Below are 27,155 nucleotides of genomic sequence, written 5' to 3'. Positions count from 1 at the left end.
GGGCAGATTGACATGTCCAGAAGATCTGGGTACCACGTCCTCGTGGCCCAATACGGGGCAATTAGGATCTTGGATTGCCCAAAATTTCTCAACCTCCTGATTACTTAAGGAGTGACGGGATTGGAGAAAACGCGTACCGGAGTGGAAACTCCCTGTCCGCTACAAACGCTCTCCTAGAGCTCTTCTTGGGGGAAATTCCCTGGAGCAGAACAGTTCGCTCTTCTGGATGACGCTGGTCGTGAACAGGTCTAACTGAGGGGTTTCCCAAAGGGTGAAGATCTCTTAAAGGACTTACTGAGCTAGTTCCCATTCGTGGGCGACTGTGCTCTGCCTGTTCAGAGGCACCGCCACTGTGTTCTCCACTCCAGCTAGGTGAACTGCCGATAGGGAGACTCCATCTTGAATTGACCAGAACCAGAGCTCCATTGCCTTTCTGCACAGTGGTAGTGACCCTATACCAACTCTCTTGTTAAGGTAGTACATGGCCACTGTGTTGTCCGTCAGTAGCAGGACATGCTTTCCATGTACAGAGGGCAGAAAGGCATTCGACGCTAGTCTGATTGATCGTCCTCAGCTCCAAAAGGTTGATGTATAGTTTGGACTCAGATGGAGACCAACTGTTGGGGAGAATTCTCGCTTTAGGCTGAATTTCCTAACCTAGTGAGTCCCCCAGCAGCTTTGCTGGATTTCTGGAGTTTGTTTTTTTCTCCTGCCAAGAGCGAGACTCTTTTTCTCCCACTCTTGGACATGATTTATGGTGTTCCTTTGACTGTTAATGTATTTTACGGGCTACGGGGTCCTTTACTCCATAGGGTCTCATGTGTTTTTACCATGTGTGTTACACAGCACCCTCCGTGCAGTGACACAGGGGTGTCATAGTGACACTCCACCATAGACTCGATACCCTGGGACTGACTACTGTCTCCCAGGGCATGTAAAGTCACCATTGGCTTTACTAGTCCCAAATTATTAACAGAAACCTGTACAAACTATCATATTGTGGACGTACTGGTCGGGGCAATTCGATTGCTCCGGGGTCTGTTAGTCGAGGGGGCACGTCTCCGTCCCCCCGATCGAGTTTTGGCTGGTGGCAGTGGATACTACTTTTTATATTCGACTGCGAATATATCCCTAGGGATTTTCCCATTGTTCGAGGCTACCAACTTTAATTATTTAATTCTCATAGCCTCGAACATACTGCCGGTTTATTTATTTAATATTAATTCACCCGTTGGTATTTTTTGCCAGGACTCGATTCTAAAATGGCGATTGTGTTCTCTTCTGTGACTCCAACCCAAGTCGAGCCCTTTGTTCCACTTTTTGGCGGGCTTCTCCACAGAAGCCTCCAAAAGTGGTGCCACTCTGGGTACCACAGGGGGTGTGCGAGGGGGTTTAGGCACCCTGGACTGAGTTACCTTGGTAACTCAAGTCGCACTCTTGTGTGATTGGCCCAAGTGGTGAGCCGGCCGGCTCACCACTTGGCATGTTTGATTGACAGCTAGGCTGAGTGAATGGGGGTGTGCTGCATAAAAGCAGGGCTTTGGGGACTGGAACTTCAGAAGTCGCCACAGGACCTGAGAATCCGACGAGGGAGAAGCTGAGCCGACCTGCCACGACGACACCACCGGTGGAGCCCTGCGGAACCGACTCACCACTTCCCGACGACAGATAAGATCTCCCGGCTGGAGAGGCTTCTTCCCCTGACTGGTGGGCACAACCAGTTTACCTTCTTTTCTTCGCATCCCAGGACGTCTTGTGGTCGAATTGCCCGTGCCAAGCACCCCGGCAACCGGATAGCCACTTACCACTGGACCGCGAATAAAAGGACCGCTCCCTTTACCTGAGAACTCCGCGGCTGGTTTCTTCCCTGGCAGTGCAACGGACTCCTGTCTTCCTCCCCGACGAGATCCTCTCTTCCCCCAGACGAAGCACTGACTTGCATCTGCTGCCAGGAACAACTGCCCCCGCTGGAGTATTCTCACCACTTTAAGGTACCGTGGCCGCCTCCCTTTCTAAAGATTGCTACAAGGTAACAATAATCCCTTAACCTTCTGGACTGGTGCTGGCCGCATTGACCCTTTAACTTTTCCCTTTCTTTTGGTCCAACTCTTTTTTTGAACCTTTGCAAGACTCTTGTGCACTTCAACCGTGTGACCTTGGACACATTTAGTTCTGATCCTCTTAAAGTGGATCCGGCCTTCTGAACTTTAACTTCACGGTTTTACTTGCTTTCCTCTCTTGTTGTGTTCTTGTGAAAGTGTTGGGATCTGTTTCAAATTATACTCTGCTTTTCTCTCCCTTTTAAAACGAATTATTAGAGTGCCATCTGCGTTAAGCGCTCACCGCTGTCTGAAAATAAGTGGGGCTTTACTTAAGACTTGTCTAATATTCTTCTAAGGGAGTGTATATCTTTTAGTGACCGTGTTTTTGACTGCTTAACATTAGTGCCTGTGTGTTTTTCTAGATGTGGTTTTTAAATAAATAATGATATCTCTTTTACACCAAGCTCTGGTCAGTGTCTACTTGTTCTACTGTGTTCTTCTGACCTATTGTGAATACTCTGTATACTGCCTAACTCTTCTTGAGGGAAGCCTGACTGCTCAGCCAAAGCTACCAAGTTAATCTGTGTGGTACAGACTGCTACCAAGTGGGTCTACTGCCAACCACCTGTAGTCCTAAATCTTTTGCAGTGGTCCCAGAGGGAACTGCACAGGTTTCTGCCTAACACCAACGATCGCTGACTGTCAGATCGTTGGCATGGGCTCCCCATCCTGTGCGTGAAGGATTCGTAACTACTATAATCTCTGGCCATGGTTGCCAAAAAGGTTCTCCCTTCAGAATATTGTCCTTGCAGGCCCACCACAGAAGATCCTGTGTGACACTGTTTGGAACCTGAAGTAGGACTGACATCCTGCCTGAGAATTGAGACCACTGCTTCCTGAGGGACCATTGAAGGGATCTCATTCTCAAGTGAGCCTCTGGCACCAGGAAAATGCAGGATACCATGAGGCCGAGCAACCTCAAAAAGTCAAAAAGCTGGAAGACGCTGGGCACTCTGGAATTTGGTGACCATCTGCAGAATGTGTTGAGCGCTCACCTTGGGTGGCAAGGCTTTTCCCAAGGATGCATCCAGGACTGCTCATATCAAGTGGAGTCTTTGAGATGGTATCAAGTGGGACTTCTTGTGATTGAAGGAGAAGCCCAGTCTGTGGAGTGTGTGTCAGGTTATGTTGAGATGTTCCAGGACCTGTTTTGGAGACCAAGCCCTGATTAGCCAATCATCCAGCTAGGGGTAGATGTGAATCCCCCCGACCCCCTCTACTGAAACTTGCTGCCACCACCACAATGAACTTGTTCAACACCCTCAGGGCGGAGGTCAACCCAAATAGCAGAAGTCTAAACTGATTATGAGAATCGCCAACTGCAAACCTCAGGTACTTATCGGCACATGAAAGTAAGTGTCCTGAAGGTCCAATGGTACCCTCCAATCCTGAAGCTGGAGGGCCTGAATGATCTGAGAAAGTGTGACCATTTTGAACTTGGTCTTCCTGAGGAACTTGTTCAAGCGTCTCAAGTCCAAAATGGGTCTCAATCCTCTGTCCTTCTTGGGGATTAGGAAATAGGAAGAGTGCCACCCTTTGTTCCTCTCAGTCACAGGTATTGGTCCTATAGCACCTTTCTCTAGCAGGCTCACAATTTCCTGCAGAAAAACAAATCTGGAACCTTGAATGAGTGGCTCCGCACACGCATATGAAGTAATACCCCGCCATTCTTGCAGATGCTGTGAGAGTCTTCCTCCCATCAGGGTCTTGTGGGTTAAGGCCTCCGAGAGATTTTGAAGCAGCTGTAGCAGCGGCTGATGATAAAGTAGCCGTATCTTAGGTGGACTTTGCACCTCCCCCTCGTCCACCACAAGGTAATCTTCTCTGACTCCTTTGACTAGCCAGTCCTCTCGCTGTTCAACTGAGGAGTAGAAGCAAAAGGCCTTACCCCTCCAAGATGATCCACTGCGATGAGAGGGTTGTGGCTTTCAAATGGTGGCTCCAAGGGATTGGGCAGCTGCCTTTGAGGTCTGCAGCTTCCCTAGGGTTTCATCAGCCTTGCTGCCAAATAGCTGAGTGCTGTCCAAGGGCATGTTGAGGAGCCTGGCCTACATGTCCAGCACAAATCCTGACTTTCTCAACCACGCAAACCTGCATATTATCGTGCTTGCCACCATGGCTCTGATGATCCTGTCAGCCGAGTCCAGTCCTGATTGTAGAGACTCGCACATAGCCTCCTTGCCGTCTCTTACAATGCTCAGGAAGCCGTCTCTTCCCCTTCGGGAATATGGTCAGCTGCTATAGGTAAACAGTGCCACAGGGTGAATATGAATTTTGCTAACGTGCAAGTGGGATTTGCAGACTTGAGCACCATGTTTCCCACAGAAAATGCCTTTCTTGCCCAAGCATCGAAATGCTTATCCCTATCCAGTGGGATGGTAGGGTATACAGTTTGTTTCGAGGTAGATGTCGCTGCCTGAACAACTAGGCTTTCAGGCGTTGGGTTTTTTTGACAGGTAGCTATGATCGCTACTAGATGGCCTTCATTTTTTGTGAGGTTTTTTGTTCACCGCTGGACACGACTCAAGAAGCTCCCAATTAGCCATGACCCTTTTCTGGAGAGCTACATGAAAAGGAAGTATGGGATCCTTTTGTGGACCTTTGTCCAGAATATCTGTTAGGTCGTCCTGCTCAAATGGTCGAGCAGGTCTGCCCCATCCCATCAAATCAATGACTTTAGTCATCAGGTGCCCATAGGAGGCATCAGCATGGTGTGCTGGGTCTGGCTTGCCAAACTCCATGTCAGGAGAAGTGTCGACCCCACTAGCTGTCTGCAGATTTTCATACAAAGCCTTTAGCCTGGTTTCTTCAACCATTAAACGTTATGGGACTTTAGGTCTGTACAGTTGCAATCCAAATGGTGCACTGTCATTGTCTGAGGGCTCGTAATCTGCATAAATTGAAGATAAAGACTCAAAGAAGACCTTTTTTGGTAATTGTTTGTAAGATTTAGGTAGAGAAGGTAAAGGTGCCAATGGCTTCGACAAAGTAGTCGATTTTGTCACTACCGTCACTACTTTTCGTCAATTTTGACTTCGACAGAGCCCTCGAAAGGGCTTGACCGAAGGATCTCGAGGGGGTCTCCGGCTTGCGTCCCGGGCTCGAGGCCATGCAGGATTTAGGCTTTGGCCTTTCCTCGTCTGCCTTATGTGGCTCGGAAGGAGAATGGCTTTTCACCTTTTTCTTCGAAGGAGTTGGGGCCTCTTTCTCAAAGATTTTTAACATTTCCTGTCTGAAATTTTCCCACTCTGCATGAGTAGAGGATTTAGTCGGACAGGCTATATTTCTCTGCGGTTAAGACTAGGAATAATTCGACATGCTCCTGGAACGTGTTCTTTTTTTGATCTTTTCCTTCGAGGCAAGTTACCTCTCGACTCGTCGGAAGATCGTATTTTCGATGAAGACATTGAAGGGGATTTAGGAGGGGTCCAACCCACCGTTAATGTCCCTTTACGCTATTTCAGAGCCTTACCGGTCATCGAATGACAGGATTGACAGTCTGGAGTTTTATGTTCGACGCCAAGGCACAACAGACCCGATGGGGGTCCATGAAGGACATCTTGGCACCACCGTTGTAGCTCTTCTTGGACCCGGACTTTGGAGTTGACGGAGCTGAAGATGAGGCCATCTTGACTAAGTTTTCACAAAAAAAACTGAAGTGCATCGTAATTCTCGAAGCAAATGCTCTCGTGGAAAAACAGAAGTGAAGCCAATGGGCGCTGCACGTGGCATATATACCAACAGTGACATCAACTTCGAGATGGAAGCCCTCGAGGGAAATCGAGTGGACTGCAGCGGCGCACAGCGCTACTGCCGAAATTAGTTTTCTGAAACAGCTGACCCTGGAAGATATCATAAGATGAGGAATACCTGGGAGGGCACAATCCATTCGAATAGCTAGTCCTGGGATCTATTGCCCTCAATTTATGAGAGTGGCAGTAGCCTTGACTATTAAGAGCAACATCGGTTTCCTATGCACTCTCTCATAGGAAAAATGTTTGGTTGTGAATTCTAAATTGCATTAATACAGGGCACATTCTCAGGGAAAAACCTGGTTTATAGCACGCTGTAGCTCAGTAGAAACAAGCCATACCTACAGCCAACTAGCGGAGAGCGTGCAGCAAGTAAAAGAGAATGACTTGTGGCACCCTTATCTACTTGGGGTCTCCCAGGAGCAAAACTGGTATTCATATCCCTGATCATGCCTCACATCAAGATTCAACAGGGAAAACTGGATGGAATTTTCAATCTCACCCATGTGCTGACTTGTCAGATCTGGAATCGTTTCGTAGTGAGAAGTGGTTGAAGTAATCAAGTGATTATACAAAGTGCAAGCAAGATATCTAAATGACCCCATTCTTGTAGTACAGAGAATTTATTTTCTGTACATGGCAATTTGATATTCCTGACCAGGAGGCCCTAAATGTTTCAACCATTTGTACACAAGGATTGGAGTAGCAGGAATCATATTCCATCAAGTGGCAGTGTGTTCCAGTCCCAGTGAAACATTATTGCAGAGTAAGGCTCAGGGGCAATTCTCTTTCCGACAGTTAGGACTCAGAGCCAGATAGAGCCATGATGTACTTGATGCTTCATGACAATAGACAGAGTAAGGTCAGTTAAATGCTGATCAATACATACACAACAGGATTATGCCCATGGTATTTGTAGCACAACAGTCTTATAATTTTTTGCTGCCTGATGAACTACAATATCTGCTTTTTATGAATTTGAGACCAAGATCACAGAGCTGGGAGCTGTGCATTCTTGTCCCACTCCTCCGCTATAACGCTATGGGTGAGTCTATGGTGTTTTAGGATATATTTTGTGAATAGTCACATCAGGAGGACAGGGAGCAAGCCACTCGCTTGCACAGGTTATGGAGCAGCCTCCTGTGGTAAAGTCAATGTTGGAGACATGGTGATGCAACTTAGATGACCCTGGAGATCTGGTGCCACTATGATGCTGCCCAGAAGAGGTACACAGAGGAACCCATCAGCCAATCTTTAAAGTCTCTACCTATGACAGTTCAGCCTACGAATGCGAAGTGCTTTTCCAGAAAATGTGAACCCCTCTCTAGCAAACCACAGGATTGCTGATAGAGTCCCTGCAGACCGACTTTTACAATTCTAACCAATTGGTTTCTAGAAAGTGAGCATATGGCGGACGTTCCTGCACACACAAGCACCAATTAGCCTAAAGACCTCAGGTCCCCAAATGCCAGCACACACCAGACAAGTGTATCCGCTCTCACAAAGAGCACCAAGTAGCTAACGGCACAGAAATCTAAAATGGAGGACTACCTTGATGAAGGCTCAGCGTAAGGAGCCAAACTCTAGCACAAAAGACAAATGGAAACACCAGGCAAATTAGTAGTCCTCACAGAAGTGACAAAAACCCTTTGCATTTGTAGTCAGGAGGGCCATCTAACCCACTATTCACTGCACGGGTGAAGCAGCCACTGTACAAGGAACTCCAGTTCACAGAAGGTATATAGAGTTGGAGATTGTGTGATGCTGCAGCAAAGTGCTTGGAATTGTTTAGGAAGTGTTTTTTTTTAGACTTTGAGCTCACCCGTTTGCTGGCGGTCTTGCTTTTCCTATTGTGCAAATAGGAACGGCCCTCTCTGGCTGCCAGGAAATCCTAAGGTGATACAGGGTGAACCGGTCGACAGAGAGGCCAGTCCCCTGTAGTGAAAAAACCCTAACAAGGAGTAAAAAAAAAAAAAAACTTGCCTGGTGGTAGGGTTTGCTGGAGCGAACACTGGCGATGAGGAGAATGGAGTTCGTAGCATGAATCCAAATTCAGGTGAGTGTTCTACTAGTAGCAGTGTTTAATGGAGTAAACAAGATGGAAAGGTAAGGGTACTTGAGGCAGAGCAGCCGCAGGCGAGTATAGGTAAGAAGGCAGAGTTGAGCTGAGTATCAATTAGAAGGAATTTCGGAGCGTAGAGCTCTGAGGAACAGAGCGAGCAAGAAAACAGCAGCACACGCGGGGAAACTAGCATTTACACAGCAACAAAGTTGCAACGCATAGAGCTGGCATTTCATCTCTATTTGTTCGGAATGACTAAGCCCCTCCTTCTAATGAGTAGTGTACGTGGTGGCCATCTTGAGATTGGCCAATCCAGCTCTGGAGGAGCATAGGCGGCAATGGAAAGGTTGGCAAGGCTTCTCCTAGTGCTCTGCAAGCACCAATTTCTTTTCCTACAGCAAAAAAAGGACCAGTTGGGATGCAGATACGTTACAAGTGGTGGAGAAGTGTCAGGATTCAAAGAACAAACACACGTCTCCTACGTAAATGGCATTGTCCTTCCTTTCCACTACTACGGCCTTGGTGCCTACATCGACGCCACGAACGAACGTGACATGCTTCAGCTGTTGCATACTCACGTCGGGTAAACTCGTATGTTGCTATGGTTACCTAATGTGAAGCGCAACGTGAGTACGCTGCAGAACTTCCACAATGCCATAATAAACGGCAATACCAGGACGCCAGCGCTTCTGATTGACGTGTCCCGGCCTTCTGATCCTCGTATATCTTGCTTACAACTCCTGTGACCCTGCTTTTGCTCTTTTGACCGTCTCTTGAATTACATGTTGGTACCTTTGCCTTGTGTCTTTAGTGTAACAAATGTTGCTTATGCTATATGGATTGCTTCTGGATTTCCTCCTATTGATGTTTGTTTCATGATACTTCCTGTTGTGGGACCTTGGATAATTACCCTTGAGAATAGTGTTGTGCACCAGACTTTGGACGCTCTGCAGCCTTGAACAACTGTGCACCTTTTCGTTGTTAGTGCATCCTCGTGCCACCCTGAGATGCTGGAATGCATTGGAGGGACAGACAGGGTCTCCCTGACCTTGTTCCGTTGTCCTTTTACATGTGTGTTCTGTATTGTTTTCTTCCCAGGAGTCCATGTGGGACTCCTGGCAGTGCAGGTCTTCCTCTTTTTGGTTTGGTGTACAGACCCTTGGTATACCCTTATGGCCCCCCCCCATTGGTCGGGGGTACAACCCTGTGCCCCTAGTGTATGTTTTTGGGCACCTGTGTGTGGCCCACAGAGCAGGGTATGGGCTAGTGGCAGCTCCATGCTGAATTCGACAGGTGCTCCGCGTATCCTCAATTTTGGGATACCCAGGCCCTGCCATTGGAATCAGTTGATTCCTGATAGGAGATGAGATGGCCCCTGTGGCCTCTTGCTTTCTATTGCCTGTTACCTTGTTTTCCCAAAGTCCTTGGAAGCCCTGACTCTGTCCCTTCCCCCTGACAGGATGTTGGGTGGAAGTTCCATATATGGTATTGTGGGGGAAGTCCAGGCCAGACTGGCTGGAGCCTGCCCAGTGACTGTGTTTTGGGTATGTCCTTGGGGTGGGACCTGGTGAATGGAGTGTATGACCAATATGCACTTCTTGTTATGGGTGTCTGGTTTCTGGTATGTGACACAAAGACTGAGACAGCCCTGTCCGAAACTGGGATGAATGCAGTGCTGAATGGCTGGGTACTTGTCCAAATACACATTACTTGTTGCGAGTGTCTGGAGGGAGGAGAATGGCTTGAATGCACCAAGAGCCCGATTGGCTGCCTACCTGCATGAATGAATGCTCTTCTGATTAATTGGTTGCCCGAGTGTGACCCAGCAGAGTGAATGAGAGACCAAGCAGTATATCTGGAGACCTCTCACTGATGGAAATCGTTCATAAACTGAAATTGATACTTGATGCTTAACCTTGAAGCCTGCTAGAAGAAGAAGAATTGCTGCCACCCAAAGACCACAGAGACGTGACGACGAGATGACCTTGTTGGGCCAAAGTTCTTCCTTAACTCTTTGCAGCAATGAACTATTGTCGTCGAGGTGCACCGCACGCCTCAGCTTGCAGGACGTTTGACCGATCGTCAACGAGCACTGCAAGAACCGAAGCTGTTGCCTCGATGACAGATGTTCACCTTTTCCTTCACCAAAACTCGATGACCCGGGGCTCCTGCCTTAAAGGGAGTGCACTCAAGAATAACCAGTCGACGATTCATCAAATAACTCCTTTGAATCGCAGCTCTGCAAGTATTCATGCTTCAAGGGAAGGGTAACCCTCATTGCTTTGAGAAGACCCCGTCTGTATAGACTTGGGGTTCCTGTTACGGAGAAGAGCGGCCACCCAACCACCTATTCCATTTGTGAGTACTGAAAAGGAGGAGAAAGAGGTGTTCCTGGATATTAGGCAAAGTTTGTATGCAGTACCCTCTGGGACCACTACACACAACTAGGACTACAGGTTTAAGCAAAACCAACCTTTGGTATAAGTCTCTCCCACACAGTTTTTGGTAGCGAGCTGAGCAGCCAGGCTTATCTCAAGAGGGAATGTGAGCTTGTAAGGATGTTACACAGAGGTCTATAATTACAAGTATTCAGATAGACACTTATACTCAAGGTTTCTTGGTAAAACACTTATTAATTTATTACACAGTAAGTTAGAAAATATTCACTAAAAGGAGGCAATCAATATCACACAAAAATATACTACAGTACTTCACACTATCAGGCTCTGAGGCATTTAAACTACTTTGAAGGAGGAGCAAAATGGCATTCAGAGCATTTGAAGTAGGAGCAAAAAGGCATAAGTTAATAAAACGAATAATAGAGTTACTGTTAAACAGTGCAAATAGTTTGAGTTCACCAGAGGAGTTGATTCAATGCAATAGGTAGGTCAAAATCAATGGGCTAGAGTCGTGTATAAGAAAAAAAACGGTTCTGGTATTTAAACAGAAAAGTCTTTGCCATAGTTCTCAGAAGTAGTTCAAAGAAGAAAGGTTTGTATGTCGGGTCACAAGCTGACTAGGACTGCAAGTTGCCAAAGTTGTACGCACATTTGCAGTGAGAGGTAAGTTCTCTCGGTCGGGTTTTCACAGTACCTTAGATTGAAGAAAAAGATGCAGCTGAAGACTTCTGTTCCTGCAGATCTCGCTGTTCCTGAGCCTCAGACATGGGGACAAGATGGAGGACGTCGGGGCACTCCTACACTGCACGGGTCAAAAAGCTGGCAAATTGGCAAATCTTCGATTCCGGTAACTGTCTTCAAGCACACAAACTGGTGTCCTTCTCCCTGGCTATTCAGTTTTCTACAGCACACTGAGGAAAATACAACCAGCTCTGAGAATGGTGTCCAGGTGTCTTATGAGTTGATTGGTCCCACCAACTCAAAGGAAGAAGTCGTCCTTGAAGGGCTTCTCTGTCGAGATGAACTTGGCGATTCAGACCTGCAGCAGGGCTTCACCGACCAAACCAACGGTCCAGGAGTTGCAGCAGCCGTCCTCTTCCAGTTCGTCTTCGTTTCCTTCGTTCCAGTGGTCGACTCTGCCTTCCAAGCCAAGAGACTCCCCTTTAAACAGTTTTCTCCCATTCATTTCAGCCTAGCTGCCACTCACGCCAGAGTGCATTTGGGTCTCCTAGGAGACTAAGTACAGGGAGTTTCGGGCACCTCCCTCACTTCCTGCCCACCCCAGACACTAAGGCGCCAGAGGCGGTCTTCAGTCCTGAAGCCCACCAAAGGCGTAGGAACAAAGGGACCAAACCTGGTTTGGCGCACAGAGACAAACTCTAGAAGGACCTTTCCAAAAAGAAATGTCGAAAAAAGAAGACCGGCACCTGTTTAAACAAAGGGGGCTCAGACGCCATCTTGAAAAACATGGCTCTGATTTTTAGCTACCGGTGTTTGCAGTCGGGAAAAATCATGGTAGTTTGTTGTAAAACCACTGCCAACAGCCATTTTGATAGGAAAGAGTAGCATTTGACGGCTGCGTGAGTTTCTAGACCTAGGGGATACTAGGTAATCCCTCCTGCACTCTATTTGAAGATAGTGTGTGCTGGGTCTAGGAATTTAAAAAGACTAGTAAAGCCAATTTAACTTTACATTCTCTGGCAAACAGTTGTTTATCCCAGAGAAGGTATTTAAACCTTGGGACAGCCTAAAAGGCTTCCCTGTGTCACTGCACTGAGGGTGCTGTGTGACACGCATGAAAAGATGATGCCTATGGAGTTGTCTAAAACTCCATAATCAAAGAACACAAGAGTAAAACGCATATCAAAATACATGAGAGAGAGGGATTCCAAGATGGCGGCCGAGAGGGGAAGACGTGCGTGAGCGGAGCTCTGTCTCCCCTCCCGAGCCGCGATGATAAAGTGAACAATAAAGCGTATTTCTGAGCCCGGTGGGGGACGCAGGCGGCAGAGCAGCAGCGGGGACCACTATACCGCGGCTTGACAAGAAACAGCTGCCAGAACGTTGGAAGAGAGGCGGCGCGCAGAGTGGGGGAGGGTCTGCAACCGGAGACCGGGACGGGCGGGAGCAACCGCCAAACCCAGGACAACCCGCAGAACCACAGAATTACAGGGGGAGACAGCTGACCGTCGAGGCCCCGCCATCAAGTGGCACCTCACACACCCACATCTGCTCCCCCCAGAAAGAACTTCGAGGAGCCCGACTGGCACAACACAGAGGACTCCTGAGCGAAAACTTTGGAGCACGGCCTTGGGAGCATAGGCATCCCACAGCAGAACGGGCGGAGTGTCGTCTCTGCAGGAGCCCCACCAACACACTTGGGGCTCCAGAAGGAGTCCAAGGCAGCAGAGGCACGCAGAGCCGGATCCCGGCCCGGTTGAAAGGGGCCCCTAGGGGTCCCTCATGCTATGGAAACAAGGCAATAACCATACACGAAAAGATGCGCCAGACACAAAGATCAAATTCCCAATGCTAGGGTTTATTGCAAGCAAAAGATAGTATCAATTGGCCAATTCTGATCTCACGCCCCGCGACGTGAGATTCCTAGACCTCGAGGGACGCAAGAGAGCGAATTACGTACATCAGTTACATATATACAAAATGCATATCATACAATCAGCAAAGTCATGTTCAACACCCCTCTTCATTAAGTTCCTTTGAACTCGGGATGACGATGGACATATCCGACGAGTATGACGATTATGACATTTTCGATGCCTATTCTAGTAACAATGTGCAATTAGAAAGTGCGGAGGCATCTTTTAGTTGTTGAACAGTACACGGTGGTTCTGTTCTTGGAAGCAAGCTGCACACGGGGAAGAGCCACATTCCAAGCTTTGCTATCTATGAGGTACTATTTGTGTCCTGGGAGCCGACACATTCTAAAGGGTTTTGCGAAGGAGAGCACAGAACTGTGGACACGTGCGCCCTCCCAGCCCCCGCAGCCCCCCACGTCCCCCAACAGCCAGGCAGGTCGGGAAAGCGGAAGCTGGAGGGGCTCTTCAGAGCACAGGCCCCCCTACGGAAAGGAGCAGCCATAAAGCCGGCCCAAACACCATACAACCACCTCAGACACGCGCTCACCGGAATCCCTGCTGCGAAAAGCCAGTAAAGAAGGTAAGCGGCACCCCATTGAAGGACAGGGAGCATCGGGGACCTAGGAAGCCGGGGGGGGGAGAGCTGGCCGCGTAACCAAGAGATGCACACGCACACAGAAGAGCAGGCTTCAAGCAGGAGTATGTATACAGGAAAGGGCCAAAAAAAAAAGACCAGCAGGGAATAAGACTTAAGAGGCACCCAACCGACTGGCCCCACATCTGACAGCTCTCCCCATATCACCTGCAGCTACAGCAACTGACTAGGCAGACCGCTCATGTCCACAAAACGAGTCAAAATACGTGTACCGGTGGAACCCCCCCCCCAAGCTGTGAGCGGGACACAAGAGTACAGGACACATGTCAAAAACAAGGGGGAAGCATCAGCAAGCTGCGGCACAGAACCCCACAACTACGACAGGAGCCAAGCCTGGCCCAACTTTGGGCTGCAGACTCCGCTACACAGATAAGGGTGAGACCGCAAGGCGAGCGCCCCCCGAGGTCGGACCCACACCCAGAAAGCGCAGCAATGGCCACGAAAGAAGACATGAAAGAATGGAATTCCAGGCACAATTCATGGCCACAGTGAACACGCAATTCGAAACAATGAAAAGCGACCTAAAAAATGCGGTTCAAGAACTGAAAACAGAGGTGGCGAACCTGGGAGAAAGAACCGACACATTGGAGAAAGTAGTGCAAAACACAGAGGAAGAGACACAGCAAAGCGCTGAGACACAGGAACACCTGGTCTGCCCGACTCACAATCTTGAATTGTGAGTCGGGCTCCAGGAGGTCGAATATCAGGATCAAGAACATGCCTGAAGGAGGTCACCCAAGAATTGCTCTTGCTACTCTTCAGATGTCCATCTGGGAAGGGGGGGATTGGGCTGCCCAGGCTGCAATCATATTACTGGCCCAGCCAGATGGAGGTGGTAAACGATATGCTTCACGGCGACGGGAGCCTCCCACACATCAAGGGCTTCCACTGTAACACCACAAATAAGGCCAATAGAGCATCTCTACAGAGACTTGGATCGCCCTCCAAAACCTGATATGGCATTACACATAATGAGAGTTTGGAAGGAAGCGCTTCGATACTTAGGGTGGGGTGGGAAAATAACACTGGCTCAACCATTGTGGAACAACTGCAACCTTCCCGAAATATGAAAACTACCGAGATGGCCCGAGTGGACCCAGCGTGGAATTTCTAGCGTTGGGGATGTGATACATGAGAACAACCTGGCAACATTCGAGATAATGCAGGAGAGGTTCTCCCTGCCGGACACAGAGAGGTTCCACCACATGCAGCAAAATCATGCTTGGACGGCCCATCGACAGATCACACAAGACCTGCCGGAAAGCTCCCCGCTAGAATGAAACAGTCCTGGATCGGGTAGAGCGGAAGGTCACCTCCACCATGTACAATGTGATAACTTCCTTTGCGACACCGGAACTATCCAGTCTGAAATCAAAGTGGGTACGCGACGTGGGTCTACTCCTCCCAGAGGACTGGATGGAGGCCCTGATGTACCCGCGTGAAACAACCATCTCCTCGAGGCTCCGACTCGTCCAGTTGAAGATCCTGCATCGCACCTACTACCCGAGAGTGGCCCTCTTCCGCTGGGGCAGGGCCTCGGACGCAAAGTGCCTACGCTGCAAGCGAGAGGGAGGTACCTTTTTTCATATCCTGTGGGAATGTAGTAATATTCAGCTGCTCTGGCAGAAATGCTGCGACAAACTATCTAGCGTTCTGGGAAAGCTGATACAGAGGTGCCCGAAACAATTGCTTTTGGGGGTCTCCGGTGAATCCGACTTATCCCGCTATGAGAAACTGCTGTGGTCAACTGCGTTGGCGGTCCTTAGGCGGAACATTGCACAAATGTGGGGCTCGGAGCATACACCCAGCTATGACCAGTGGGTCACGGACGCGGACATATGTGCTGTAATGGAGCACCGGGTGTACAAAGCAAGAGGTTGCCCGGAAAAAGCAGAGAAAATATGGAGAAGATTGGAGGATGGCTGAGGGCCAAGGGCGACCCTGTAGCCGCTGAGACTGTGAGAGACCCACGAAAGGGAAATATTGACTCTGTTAAGAACACCCTGTGCCATGATGTCATCCTGTGTCAAATTCCACGGTCTGTCGGACAATGGTCCCCGAAGCCGAGTTTGTTATTGTTATTGTTTACTTGTCTGCTTCGCTCTCTCCCCACCATTACCTTTCCCTGGCATTTGCCTTCCCTATTTCAGCCCCCCCTCCTCCCTCACTCCCTCCCTCCCCGCCCTCCCCTTTTTTCTCTCCCTCTCCCACCACCCCCTCCCCCTCCCATGTCCCCTCCCTGGAACGTAGAGAGATGAATGTTATGTTGTTTTAACCTTGAAAATCAATAAAATCTTTGATTTTAAAAAAAGACATGCCTGAATCCGTAGAAGACCTGAAAGAGGCGGTACACCAGGTCTTTGGAGACATACTGGCGACGGAAGAGGACACGGATGTCCCGATAGATAGAATTCAGAGAGTGGGTCCGCGGGGGACGGGCGAACAGGGCTCCCGACCCCGAGACGTACTGGTCGCCCTCACCTCCTACATGCAAAAAAATGATTTTACGAAAAGCGAGGATGATGGACCACATAAGAATGAAATGTAGAGGACATACAACTCTACCAAGACCTGGCCCTGGTGACACTGCAGAAACAGCGGGAAATGGGCCCAGTCACAAGGGAACTGGCAACCAAACACATCAGGTACAAGTGGACCTTTCCCTTCAGACTACTCTTTTCCTGGGAAGGGAAACAACCTAGAATAATGACTTGTGAGGAGGGGATGCATCTTCCGGATATTCAGCAACCAGAGGGAAACCCCCAGGGAGGCCGCGGGGAAGGGGCCCCTGCACAACGTAACCCATGGGAATGGAAGACAATCAACAAGCGGTCAAGGCGCACAACGAGAAAAGAAACAGCCAACATGAGACCCAGGACAGTCAGTAGCATGGTCGTGAGCCAAGCCGATGGCCGATGCCCGCGGCCCTGGCCAATGTATCCTCTGCCGGTGCCGGAATCCACATCCAGGCGAGGGGGGGCTCGCCCTTCCCGGGTGTCGGAACTGGAAACCGAGTGGGGTTTAGAACTCCCCGCAAAGTTTATCCCAGAGCCGTTAGAGGACATGGCGCAAAGGGCTTCATCCCTGAGCGGCCATAGGTACCATGGCCCTCCTCAGGGCAGTTATGGGGGTGAGGGTGGAGGATTGGGGGAAGGGGTAAGTCGGGGTAGGGAGGGTGGAAAAAAGAACGGAGACGCATCCAGCATATAAGTGTCCACTGGTCGCCATCAGCAAGTACCCACGGCAGGAAAGAATGGGCTAAAAATGTTAACCTACAACATCCGAGGACTGAATTCCACAGTGAAAAGGAAGAAGGTGGAGCACTTTCCACTTTCTGGAGGCTCCACCTGAAAGGATATAACCAGATCTTTCAGGCCAATGAAAAGGAGAAAAGCGCAGGGGTCCTGATCGCATTCCACAAACCTCTACACCCACAAATCCTCGACGTCCAGGCAGATGCAAAGGGAAAATTCCAATTCCTAAACACGTATATTGAAGGGCCTCCCTTACACTGGCAACTATCTATGCCACAAATACGGGCCAGAATGGCTTTATCAGAGACTGCCTGGACAAGTTAGAAACATTTGCAAAGGCGGAGGTGGTGCTGGGGGGGGCGACCTCAACATCACATGGGATCCCAACCTAGATCACTCAAGCTGCAAATTGCCGGCCCAGGGAGCACCAACGAAGGCCCTAAAACGTAAGATGTGGAACATGGCCCTGGAGGATGTATGGAGAGGGGTCTGGGGCCAGGCCCAAGGATTTACACACTTCTCTCATGCCCACAATTCCAGATCTAGCATCAACTACCTTTGGGTCTCCGCGTGTCTCCCCGGGAAGACCGTGCACATGGAAACAGGAGCAACATCTCTCTCTGATCATGCCCCACTCTGGGCCGGAAATCAGACTGCCTCGTCATCAGACGGGCCTATGGAACTGGAGACTCCCAACAGAAATCATCCAAGACCCCATCACCGGGAACGCAGTCAAAGAACACACAGAAGAGTACATTGCAAGGAACAACACTCCCGAGATATCAATAGCAATCTTATGGGAGGCCTTTAAAGCGGTGACCAGAGGACATCTTATTGCTCTCAAGGCACAAAGACAGGCCGCACCGCCAGTGGGAAGAAGAACTGGAAGCCAAATTGGAAGATATCCAGGTGGAGCTGGCCCAAAAGCAGTCAACAAAGGTGAGGAGTGCCTTACGGCACATCCAGGGACAGCTGGAGGCGATTCGCACCAAAAGAGCCGAGAGGGGCCAAATGCATATGAAACAATGGTATTACATTAAGGCGAACAAAGCCGACAGACTCCTAGCCAGGCAGTTAAAAGGGAAACAACAGCAACAGACGGTCAAAGCACTGAAGGACGACCAAGGACAAATAAACTTGCAGGCGACGGACATCGGGAGAATCTTTAAAAAGTCTACCAATGACTATATACTTCAGACAGCCCCGACGAGAGAGCACAGGACACATACTTGGACGTGATAGCCCTCCCAACGATTACGGCCGACAAGAAACAATGGCTGAACAGTCCGATCACAGAAGATGAAGTTACCAGGGCAATACGGGATCTCCCCAACAACAAAGCCCCAGGCCCAGACGGCTACACCGCACACTTTTACAAACGATACAGAGATGACCTAGTTCTCACTCTAACTGAACCCTCATACCTTTAAAGAAAAGGCCACTACTGCAAAATCCATGAATGAAGCGAAAATAGTGGTGTTCCCAAGCAAGAGAAAGACCCGACAGTTCCCAGCTCTTACCGCCCAATCGCGCTAATAAATCTAGATGCAAAACTGTACACTAAAATACTTGCCAACCGGCTCTCGAAGGTGCTACTGAAACTGATCCACCAGGATCAGTCAGGCTTCGTGCCCAACAGGCAAACACACAACATCAGAAGGATAACCCACTTGATAGAGAAGGTAGGGATCACGCACATACCAGCAGTCCTACTGGCGCTAGATGCAGAAAAAGCGTTCCACCGGGTGGAGTGGTCCCTGCTAATTCGCATCATGGAGAAGATGGGCATGTGGAAGGACTTTGTAAACATGGTCCGGCCAAACTACTGCGCGCCCAGCGCAAGGATCGCAGTAAACGGGGGACTCGCAGAAGAGGTTAGGATTGAGCGGGGGACCAAACAAGGCTGTCCCCTCACCCCTACTGTATGCCATATTCCTCGAGCCCCTCCTGCAAAGAATAAGGGATAGACCAAATATAAAAGGCATAGACATGGGGGGAATCTCTCACAAAATAGCAGCATACGCCGACGAAATGCTGGTGGCCCTGGGAGATCAAGAGGTCTCGTTGCCGCCCCTCCTTCAGGAAACAGACTTAAGGATCCATATCGGGGCTAAAAATAAACAGACAGAAGTCGGAAGCTCTGGTCCTGGCTTGGCACAGATGCCATTCACAGGGAAGCAAAGGCCCTCGGACTGAGGGTGGCAGTGAAGGGAGTCAAGTATCTAGGGGTCACACTGACCAGCTGCATAGGGAAGCTATACGAAGAGAACTATCCCCAACAACTGGGAAGATCAAGAAGGACAGAGAAGTGGAACCCCCCTTCAATATCATGGTGGGGCCGGATCACGGCAAAAATGACAATCCTGCTCAAACTCCTGTACCTTTTCCAGGCGCTCCCAGTCAGAGTCCCGGCCGTCTTCTTAAAAAAACTATCCAAAATAATAACATTGTATGTTTGGCGGAAAAAGACTCCAAGGGTGTCTAGCGCAGTCCTGACAACACAGAGAATGAATGGAGGCTGCGCCCTCCCCCACATCCGCAAGTACAACGAGGCAGCCCAATTATGGGTCTTGAAAGAATGGATACCGGACTCCTCACAGAAGCTGTGGGTAGCACAAGACAGAGCGGTCGCTACGATCAGACTCCGCCATCTCCTCTGGATGAAAAAAGAACACAGGCATCCAAGCGTACAAATTAGCGAGATCATGAAGGCCTTGCAAGGGATATGAGACACCGCCACCCAAAGAGAAACACTGACCAAAGACCCGGCCCCTTTTATGCCGCTATTCAAAAACCCAGAATTCCAACCGGGGGTGGAGAACGGCGCATATCGAAAATGGGAGGAGGCCGGCTGCACGAAGATCGGCGATATGTACCAATCCCAAGAAATCAGAACCTTCGAAGACTGTACAACACAATTCGGCCTTACAAAAAAAGATAGATACAAATATGAACTATACCATTGGCTCAGCTCTCCGCGGATCAAATACGCAGCAACACGGGAACTGACCCCCTTTGAAACCTACATTATGACTCACGAAAGGACCAAGAAATTTGTATTGGATACATATAAGCATCTTAAGGCTCAATCAGAGGAGATTAAATGGCTATGTCTATCACGGTTTGTAGGATACGACAGGCGTCCTTCCAGTCTCGGTCAAAGATTGAGCTCGAGGAGAGGTTTCCTGGATGTTATTAAGCTGAAAATTCAGGCAGCGGTGAATTATAGCACAAGCTGGCTACCACCAACGTTCCAGTCTTGAAAACAACCAATGCAGATTCTGGCGAGGTAGCCCATAACGGAGCTGGTCAGTTCAGGGACACTTCCGAAGGCTCAGAGGGAGTGGATCCTCGTGAAGATGTTGAGACTAGTTGGTCCCACTAGCCCAAGGGCTGAAGCACTGATGAGGGTTAAGATGGATTTCTAGAATCTGAGAGCCCACACTAGTTATAATGAACAGGGTAACTCTGAGAGGTTAGCCAAACCCCAATCAAGGTAGCAGAGAAGAGTAGTTGATGCCATTCTTAGGAGAGCGAGAGTGGGGTCAGGGTCAACCATGAGTACACACAGTAAAGCACACAACAATTCAAACAGGCAAGTAAAATACTATATTTATTCTAGGCCCAAAACCCACACTAGGAAATGAAACAAGCTGGTGATAATGTTACACAACACTCAATTGTAAACATATATACAGTCAGCATAGGTTCTTACGAATGCATTCAATGACATATTAAAAAAATAGAAGGTAAGTGATTCAGTACCAAGTCACAAGAAATGCGCCCTAACTCCAATTCCTATGAAGAGTGGGGTCTCGTGTCCAAAAGTCACAAAGCTTCTCCCCAGAAAATGTCTTAAGTAGGTAAGGTTCTTGTGGTGGTGACTGTTCCAGGGAAGAGAAGAAACAAAGTTACTGGTAGGTAAAATTATGTTTCTATCTTTCTATCTTTCAGGTACAGCTGCTTTTAGACGCAACGATTAAAAAGCGATGGAATGGAATAATCAAAGCTTATGTTTATTTTAAGCTTTATGCTAAGGACACCAGGGAGATTGGGGGGGGAAATGCTATTCATTTACTTACCTCCCTGAGTCCGAAGATTACTAGGTGGGTCAACTGGGGGTTGCGTGAGGTAGGTTATTCCGCTGTTGGTTCCAGTGAGAGCAGCCCAGGAGATACGGGTGCAAGAATTCTTCCGGACGGTCCAGCAGCAGAGTGCAAGCCTTAGTGATGAATAAATACAGAAGACACTGATGCATACCTCTTTAAGACACGTCACCCCATGGGGGATGGCAAGTTCCAGCAACTGCCACCGCGCACAGGTGATGGCATGTGTCCTTCCGGTCGTGGTTGACTAAGTCCTTCCAGAGCAGGATCCCTTGTAGCTGTGAGGATGAAATTCAGCAGAAAGGCAACTTGTACCACAAGCTGGCGACGACCGAATTTACGACAACAGTTGTAGCAAGGTAGCCCACTGGAGAGCTGGGCAGTCCACCGGGTGGTCCAGGGATACTTCTGAAGGCTCAGGATGGCAGGATCCTAGAGAAAGCATTGAGACTAGTTGGTCCCACAAGTCCAAGGGGTTTACGCAACGCTCAGGGCTTTCACCGATCAGGTAGTCCAGCAGGGCTTCACCGGGCCACATGCAGGAAGGGGGGCTCCTCTTCTACATAGGATACTTGGCCCCAACGCTGATCTTCAGAAATGGCTGCAGGAGTCCCCCGCTTATCCAAATTTCTGCCTGGTAGCCAGTCCAAGCCCACCAATGGTAAGGATCTGCATCATTGAAACAGCTAGCCATGGTCCAATCAGGGACCACTGTGGGTTTCACTCATGCCATACACGTAACCTTTCAGGCACTATGGATGTGGAATAGAAACATACAGTCCCACCCTCTTCCTGGGCCACACAAACACACACCTCTACCACCCTATCACCCCAACCCCCGACCCTCCCCAGATCCCTACCACCCCCCCCCCCCCCCCCCAGGACAGGTTCAGAAACAAAAGCAAAATGTTTTGGGGCTCCATAGAAATATGGAGGGAAGGTTGCCAAAAGATACATCTTTCCCAACACGGGGCTTAGGAGATCAGGCAGAACAGCAGGGCTTCACCGGGCCAATGACTGGGATGCTTGTCCACTGCAGAAGTCGTCCTTGTACTGCTCTTTCTCTAACAATTCTTGGCTCCAACATAGATCTGAAGAATGGCTACAGAAGTACTCCTCTTATCCAAAATCCGAGCTAAAAGCAAGTCCAAGCCCACCAATGGTAAGAATCTGCACCATTCAAACAGCCAGTAGTTGTCCAATCAGGGACAGCTAGTGGTTTCACATCTGCCCCAGTAGCTGCCTTCCTGGCACCAGTGATGTGGACTTGGACTACATTTTAGGTTACTAGCCACATTTAGTAGCCATATACGGTAAAAGCAAATTTGCACACCAAAAAAAAGCAAAAACTGTAAAAATACAACAGCTGCGACAAGCTTGCCTTTAGGCACATATGAAAGTAACCCACAATCTGAAGTATTAAATGTCAGGGAAGTACTAAAGTATTCCCATTGCACTACATCATAAGGCGCTGAGTGCAATGTAAAAATACAAGAATTCAAAAGGGAAACAAGGTTTTCTCAGTACTGAGAGTCTGAAGGTTTCCTCATAACAAATGTTCAAAGGCAAGGGAAGCAAAGTTGGAGATTTACTTCCCTTCAAAGAGTCAGGACAGGATCAAAAACATAGCAAAAAGAAATTGGTTCCATAGAAACCTATCGGGGGAAGTTGTGTAAAAAAAAAAAAAAGAGAGAATTATCTTTCTTAACACTGCCCTTCTTGCTCAGCCATTACAGCTCTTCCAGACCTTAAATTCAATCTGATGAAGATTACCCACCAGCGTCATTTGGACATCCCTGGTGGTCTATCAGATATCTGAATGCTGGCTTTCATCATGCTTTTCCTATTTCCCTGCCCACCTTGCAATTCGTAACTTGAATATCCAAGCACTACCCATCTTCCCTCTTGTTTGTTCCTTGCGGTGCAACCAGGTAAGCTTTTTCACAACAAAAGCCTTCATACATCAACAATAAATAGGAGTGTTCAAATGTTCTGGGTTGTAATACACCAATTTATTAGCCCGTATCCTATAATGTATTGAACGCTGTCTCTTGTTTTCCCGTACATCATACCCGATCACATATCTGACCTGGGTTTAGAGAGCATAACCAGCTTTAACATTTATTCAGGGTAAGACAACGGGCTAGCTGCCTCTTAAATGTACAAATACTTACAAAGCATGTTTGTGCCGATCTTCCCCAATATCTTGAATGTAGTGTATCAAATTATCAAAGAAGAGCTTCATCATGTTAAGTTCCTTTTCAGCCCACCTATGTAAACAAATATTTAATGAATTGTTTTTTAAATTAAAATGGCACAAAGCACCAAAATAAGCATTTGTTTCTACTTACATTGTTATCCAGTGGGTATCATAACTGCTTCCAAATTGTTGAAAAGTGCCAAATAGCTTGGGAAGGAGACGAAGGGAGACCACTACAGACCTGAAAAACAACCGAATGTTCCATTAAAAAAAATGCCCTTACAGAATGAAAATGTTCATCAAGTCCAATTGGCCATCCTGCTACATTTGCTTTGGTATCCACAACAATCAAATCTCTTTTCTTGCCCTCATGTGAATGTTTAAGAGCGTTTAAATGTACAGATGGATGTTTGAACATCAATAAAATATAACATGATATTGCACAAAGTGCAACGTGAAGGCTGCACATCATTCTAATCTTTAATTACTAATATCAAGTACAATACATCACACATGCATTTTTATCATACTCTCAAGTTCAATTGGTAAAATAAGTGGCCATTTTAAAAATGAAGTGGATAAGGTAAATTGCTATACATTAGACATGTTAAAATGTGCAAATCGTTCTAACCTTGCTGACACAGCAAGCACTATGTCCGGTGCAGACAAGGTAGGCCAATTGGAGCTCTGGCTAAGCGCTGAATTTGTGAATGAACAAGTACTGCTTGCCTTCATGCTTTCGTTACAGATTCATTCATATGCTCCACACATCACACAAGAACTTTTATCTTCCCTGAAGAAGGCTTTGTCATTAAATCGTTTGACAGCCAAAACTGAAGTTGACATTGGGTATTCAGAATATACTCACACCCACAACAGTATGCGATAATTGAATGTGATGAACTAATGTAACACCTAATGCACATAGTCCCTTTACACATGTAGACCTTGGCTGGACCTTATGTGCTCTTGAGTAGTTTCCTAGACTGCCTCTTTAATGTAAAAGCTTTTCAGGTTTGTAGTTATTTGTTTTGTTCATATTTATGTATGTGGTGACTGTTTTGTCATGGAAGTGATGTGAGGTTTTTGCATATTATTTTGCAAATTAATGCGATACAGGCATGTAGTGGGAAGCTTAAGCGTAATATGGAAACCGAGCTGGAATCAGACATCCCCAAATCTTCATAGGCGATACCGAATAGTTAACGGTAAACTAGATCTAATACACACTAAGCAGGCGAAAAAAAGCTTAATATACCTAAAGCAGAGGATTTATGTTAAAGCAAATGAAGTAGATAGAATGTTAGCCAGACAATTAAAACAGAAATTAGTGTTTCAGACTATTAAAGGGGTGGAAGATGCAATGGGAAATAAAGTAACAGTGACAGATATTATAGCCCAGTTTCAAGTCTTCTATTCTAGGTTATATGAATCAGATTCTCCAAATCCGTCAGCACAAAACAATTACCTACAGGGGAGCATACTGGAGAGACTTTCAGATTAAGATGTGAATTTAGAAAATGCCATCACCCAAGAAGAAGTATTATCAGTTATGACTAATCTCACAATAGATAAAGGCCGGGACCGGGAAAATTGGGGAGCCTCATCCAATTCACCAGGGTCCTCAAACTCAGACCTCTCCTCTTCGTAAATGTCAGCCACAGGGAGGTGAAACCCAGGTCTGGTGACAGAAGAGGGCCTGGAGGCCACAACTGGCTGCACAGACTTCGATGTAGCCTTCCTCGGAGGATCCACGATGTCTGGGAACTCCAAAGGCACACTCCGAGAAAGAACCTCTGAAGGCGCCGAAAGCGTTGTAGGCTTCGACGTCGAGAGCATCGACAACCTCGACATCGGGATCGCCAAGGCTTCGGCGTCGACACAGGTGCCGATCGCGCCATGGGCTGGTAAAATGGCAAAGCTGCGGGGACGAGGACCGAGACCTAGAGACACATCTCTTGCGACCCTTCAATTTCTTGTCTGCACGGGACCGTGACAGCTCCCGATGTGTGTCGCGTCGCGAACCCGAGCCCAAAGACGTGCGAGCCGTGGAACGAGACCGATCCTGGCCAGCTTCGTCAGAAGGCACGACCAGACCCGTGTCCTTCGATTGAAAAATCGCCATCATGGATTTCTTAAACGCTGCCCAATCCTCCGGAGTCGAGGACCTTGTATGGCACGTAACCTTCCTTGAGGCACCATCCTCCGAGGAGGACTGGGAAGCGACCGGTGACTGGGCTTCCGCGAAAGCCGGGACAACGAAGACGAGTGGCGGGAACCACTCCAGGACCAAGATACCCGGGAATCCTTCCGACGCAGAGAGTCGCCCCTGGGAAAGGCTTAGAACCCCTACCTACCTTGAGCTTCCCCTTACGCAAGGCCTTGGCAGTCAGCGACTGGCATTTCGAGCAGTCGTTGGTGTTGTGCGACTTGCCCAGGCACCACAAACAAATGCAGTGGGGGTCGGTGAGCGACATCTTAGACTTGCAGTCCCGGCAGGTCTTGAAGCCGGACCGTGGAGTCTGAAGGGTCGAAGAGAAGAACAAGTTACTTACCAACTGTAACATTCTTTCGATTGGATGTTCCTCCCACGTATTCCTCATCTTACGATAATTCGTAACCCAGCTCTGCTGCTTCTGAATAAAATGTCACCAGGGAGCGCTGTGTTCAAGATCGCGGAGTCGAAGTCCCTCGAGAGCCGCCATCGGGCGTCGACGTCATCCGCTGTATAAAGGGCTCGAGCAGCGCCTGTTACCTCAGTTCTGTTTTTACGGTGTTCATGGTCGCATCAGCTGATCAGGTTTTAAGACCTCAGGCTCTTATGGAAGTTAGAGTGCAACAGGCGTAAACTTTACGGAGGGGTAGGTTGGGAGGGTCGATGAGGAATATGTGGGAGGAACATCCAATTGAAAGAACGTTACAGTTGGTAAATAACTTGTTCTTGGAATGGATTGTGTCCTCCCACGTATTCCTCATTTTATGATAGACTCCCATAGCAGTGGTAATTTAGGAGGTAGGAGTACTAGACATTTTAATTATGGACTGAATGAAGGACAGCCTTTGCAAATAGTCCTCCTTGATATGAAGTAGAGTCCAAGCAGTAATGCTTTACAAAGGTGTGCATGGACGACCAGGTGACCGCAGCACAAATATCCTGCACCGGGACACCCCTCTGAAGAGCCTTGGATGTTGCCATGCCTCTGGTTGAATGAGCCCTTAATCCATCTGGAGGCTCTTTCCCAGCTAGTTTATAGTATTCAGAGATTCTTAGAATGATCCCTCTGGATTGAGTTGGTTTAGACACTGCAAGGCCCAATTTGTGCCCAGTATACCCAACAAATAGTTGGTCACATAGTCGGAGATTTGCCAATCTGGAAATGTAGAAACTGAGAGCACTTTTTTGGGTCCGGTCTATGCAACCTTTCCTCTTCCTTACTAGCGTGAGATGGAGGATAAAAGGAAGGTAAGACAATTATCTGTGACAGATGAAAATCAGACACTATTTTATGCAAGAAAGATGGTTTGACTTTTAGAATAACCTTGTCCCTATAGAAAATGGTGCGAGGAGGCTTACAAGAAAGTGCCTGCAACTCACTCACCCTGCGGGCTGATGTTATAGCCACTAACAGAATTGTCTTAAGAGTGAGAAGTGTTAATGGGCAAGAATGTAAAGGTTCGAAAGGAGCACACGAGATATTTTAAGACTAGGTTTAAATGCAAGATGGGCCCCTGACAAAGGTATTGGAGGGTATACATTTGTCAGCCCTTTCAAGAATTGAATGACTAAAGGCATTTTAAAATAAGACACCTCTTCCGAAGAGCGCTTAAAGATAGATTGCGCTGCCAAGTAACCTTTTATAGTACCAACTTGGAGCCCCAAATTGGCTAAGTGTAAGAGAAAAGAAAGTACTGTTGGAGTATTACAAAGAAATGGATCCACAGGTTCTCCTGCACCAGTTACTGAACTTGTTCCAAAGACACCGATACAGGGATTTTGTTGCTGGCCTTCTGGCCGAAAGCAAAATCTC

At 48.1% G+C, this 27,155-nt stretch overlaps 1 protein-coding gene across 1 annotated transcript in view; it reads right to left on the bottom strand.

Annotated features, from left to right (window-relative positions):
- USP34 (ubiquitin specific peptidase 34) overlaps positions 1 to 27,155 on the bottom strand; it is a 3,618,222-nt gene that overhangs the window by 2,706,498 nt on the left and 884,569 nt on the right. The window contains exons 18-19 of the mRNA XM_069608012.1: positions 23,279 to 23,368; positions 23,102 to 23,197 (exon numbers count right to left, since the gene is read on the bottom strand). Coding sequence (XP_069464113.1) covers positions 23,102 to 23,197; positions 23,279 to 23,368 — 186 coding nt within the window. The remainder of the gene's footprint in view (positions 1 to 23,101; positions 23,198 to 23,278; positions 23,369 to 27,155) is intronic.

This window comes from Ambystoma mexicanum, chromosome 4q, assembly GCF_040938575.1.
Source record: "Ambystoma mexicanum isolate Mex_15411 chromosome 4q, UKY_AmexF1_1, whole genome shotgun sequence".
NCBI classification, from domain to species: domain Eukaryota; kingdom Metazoa; phylum Chordata; class Amphibia; order Caudata; family Ambystomatidae; genus Ambystoma; species Ambystoma mexicanum.
Note: the sequence above shows the minus strand (reverse complement) of the source record. Positions and strands in the feature narration are given on the sequence as shown.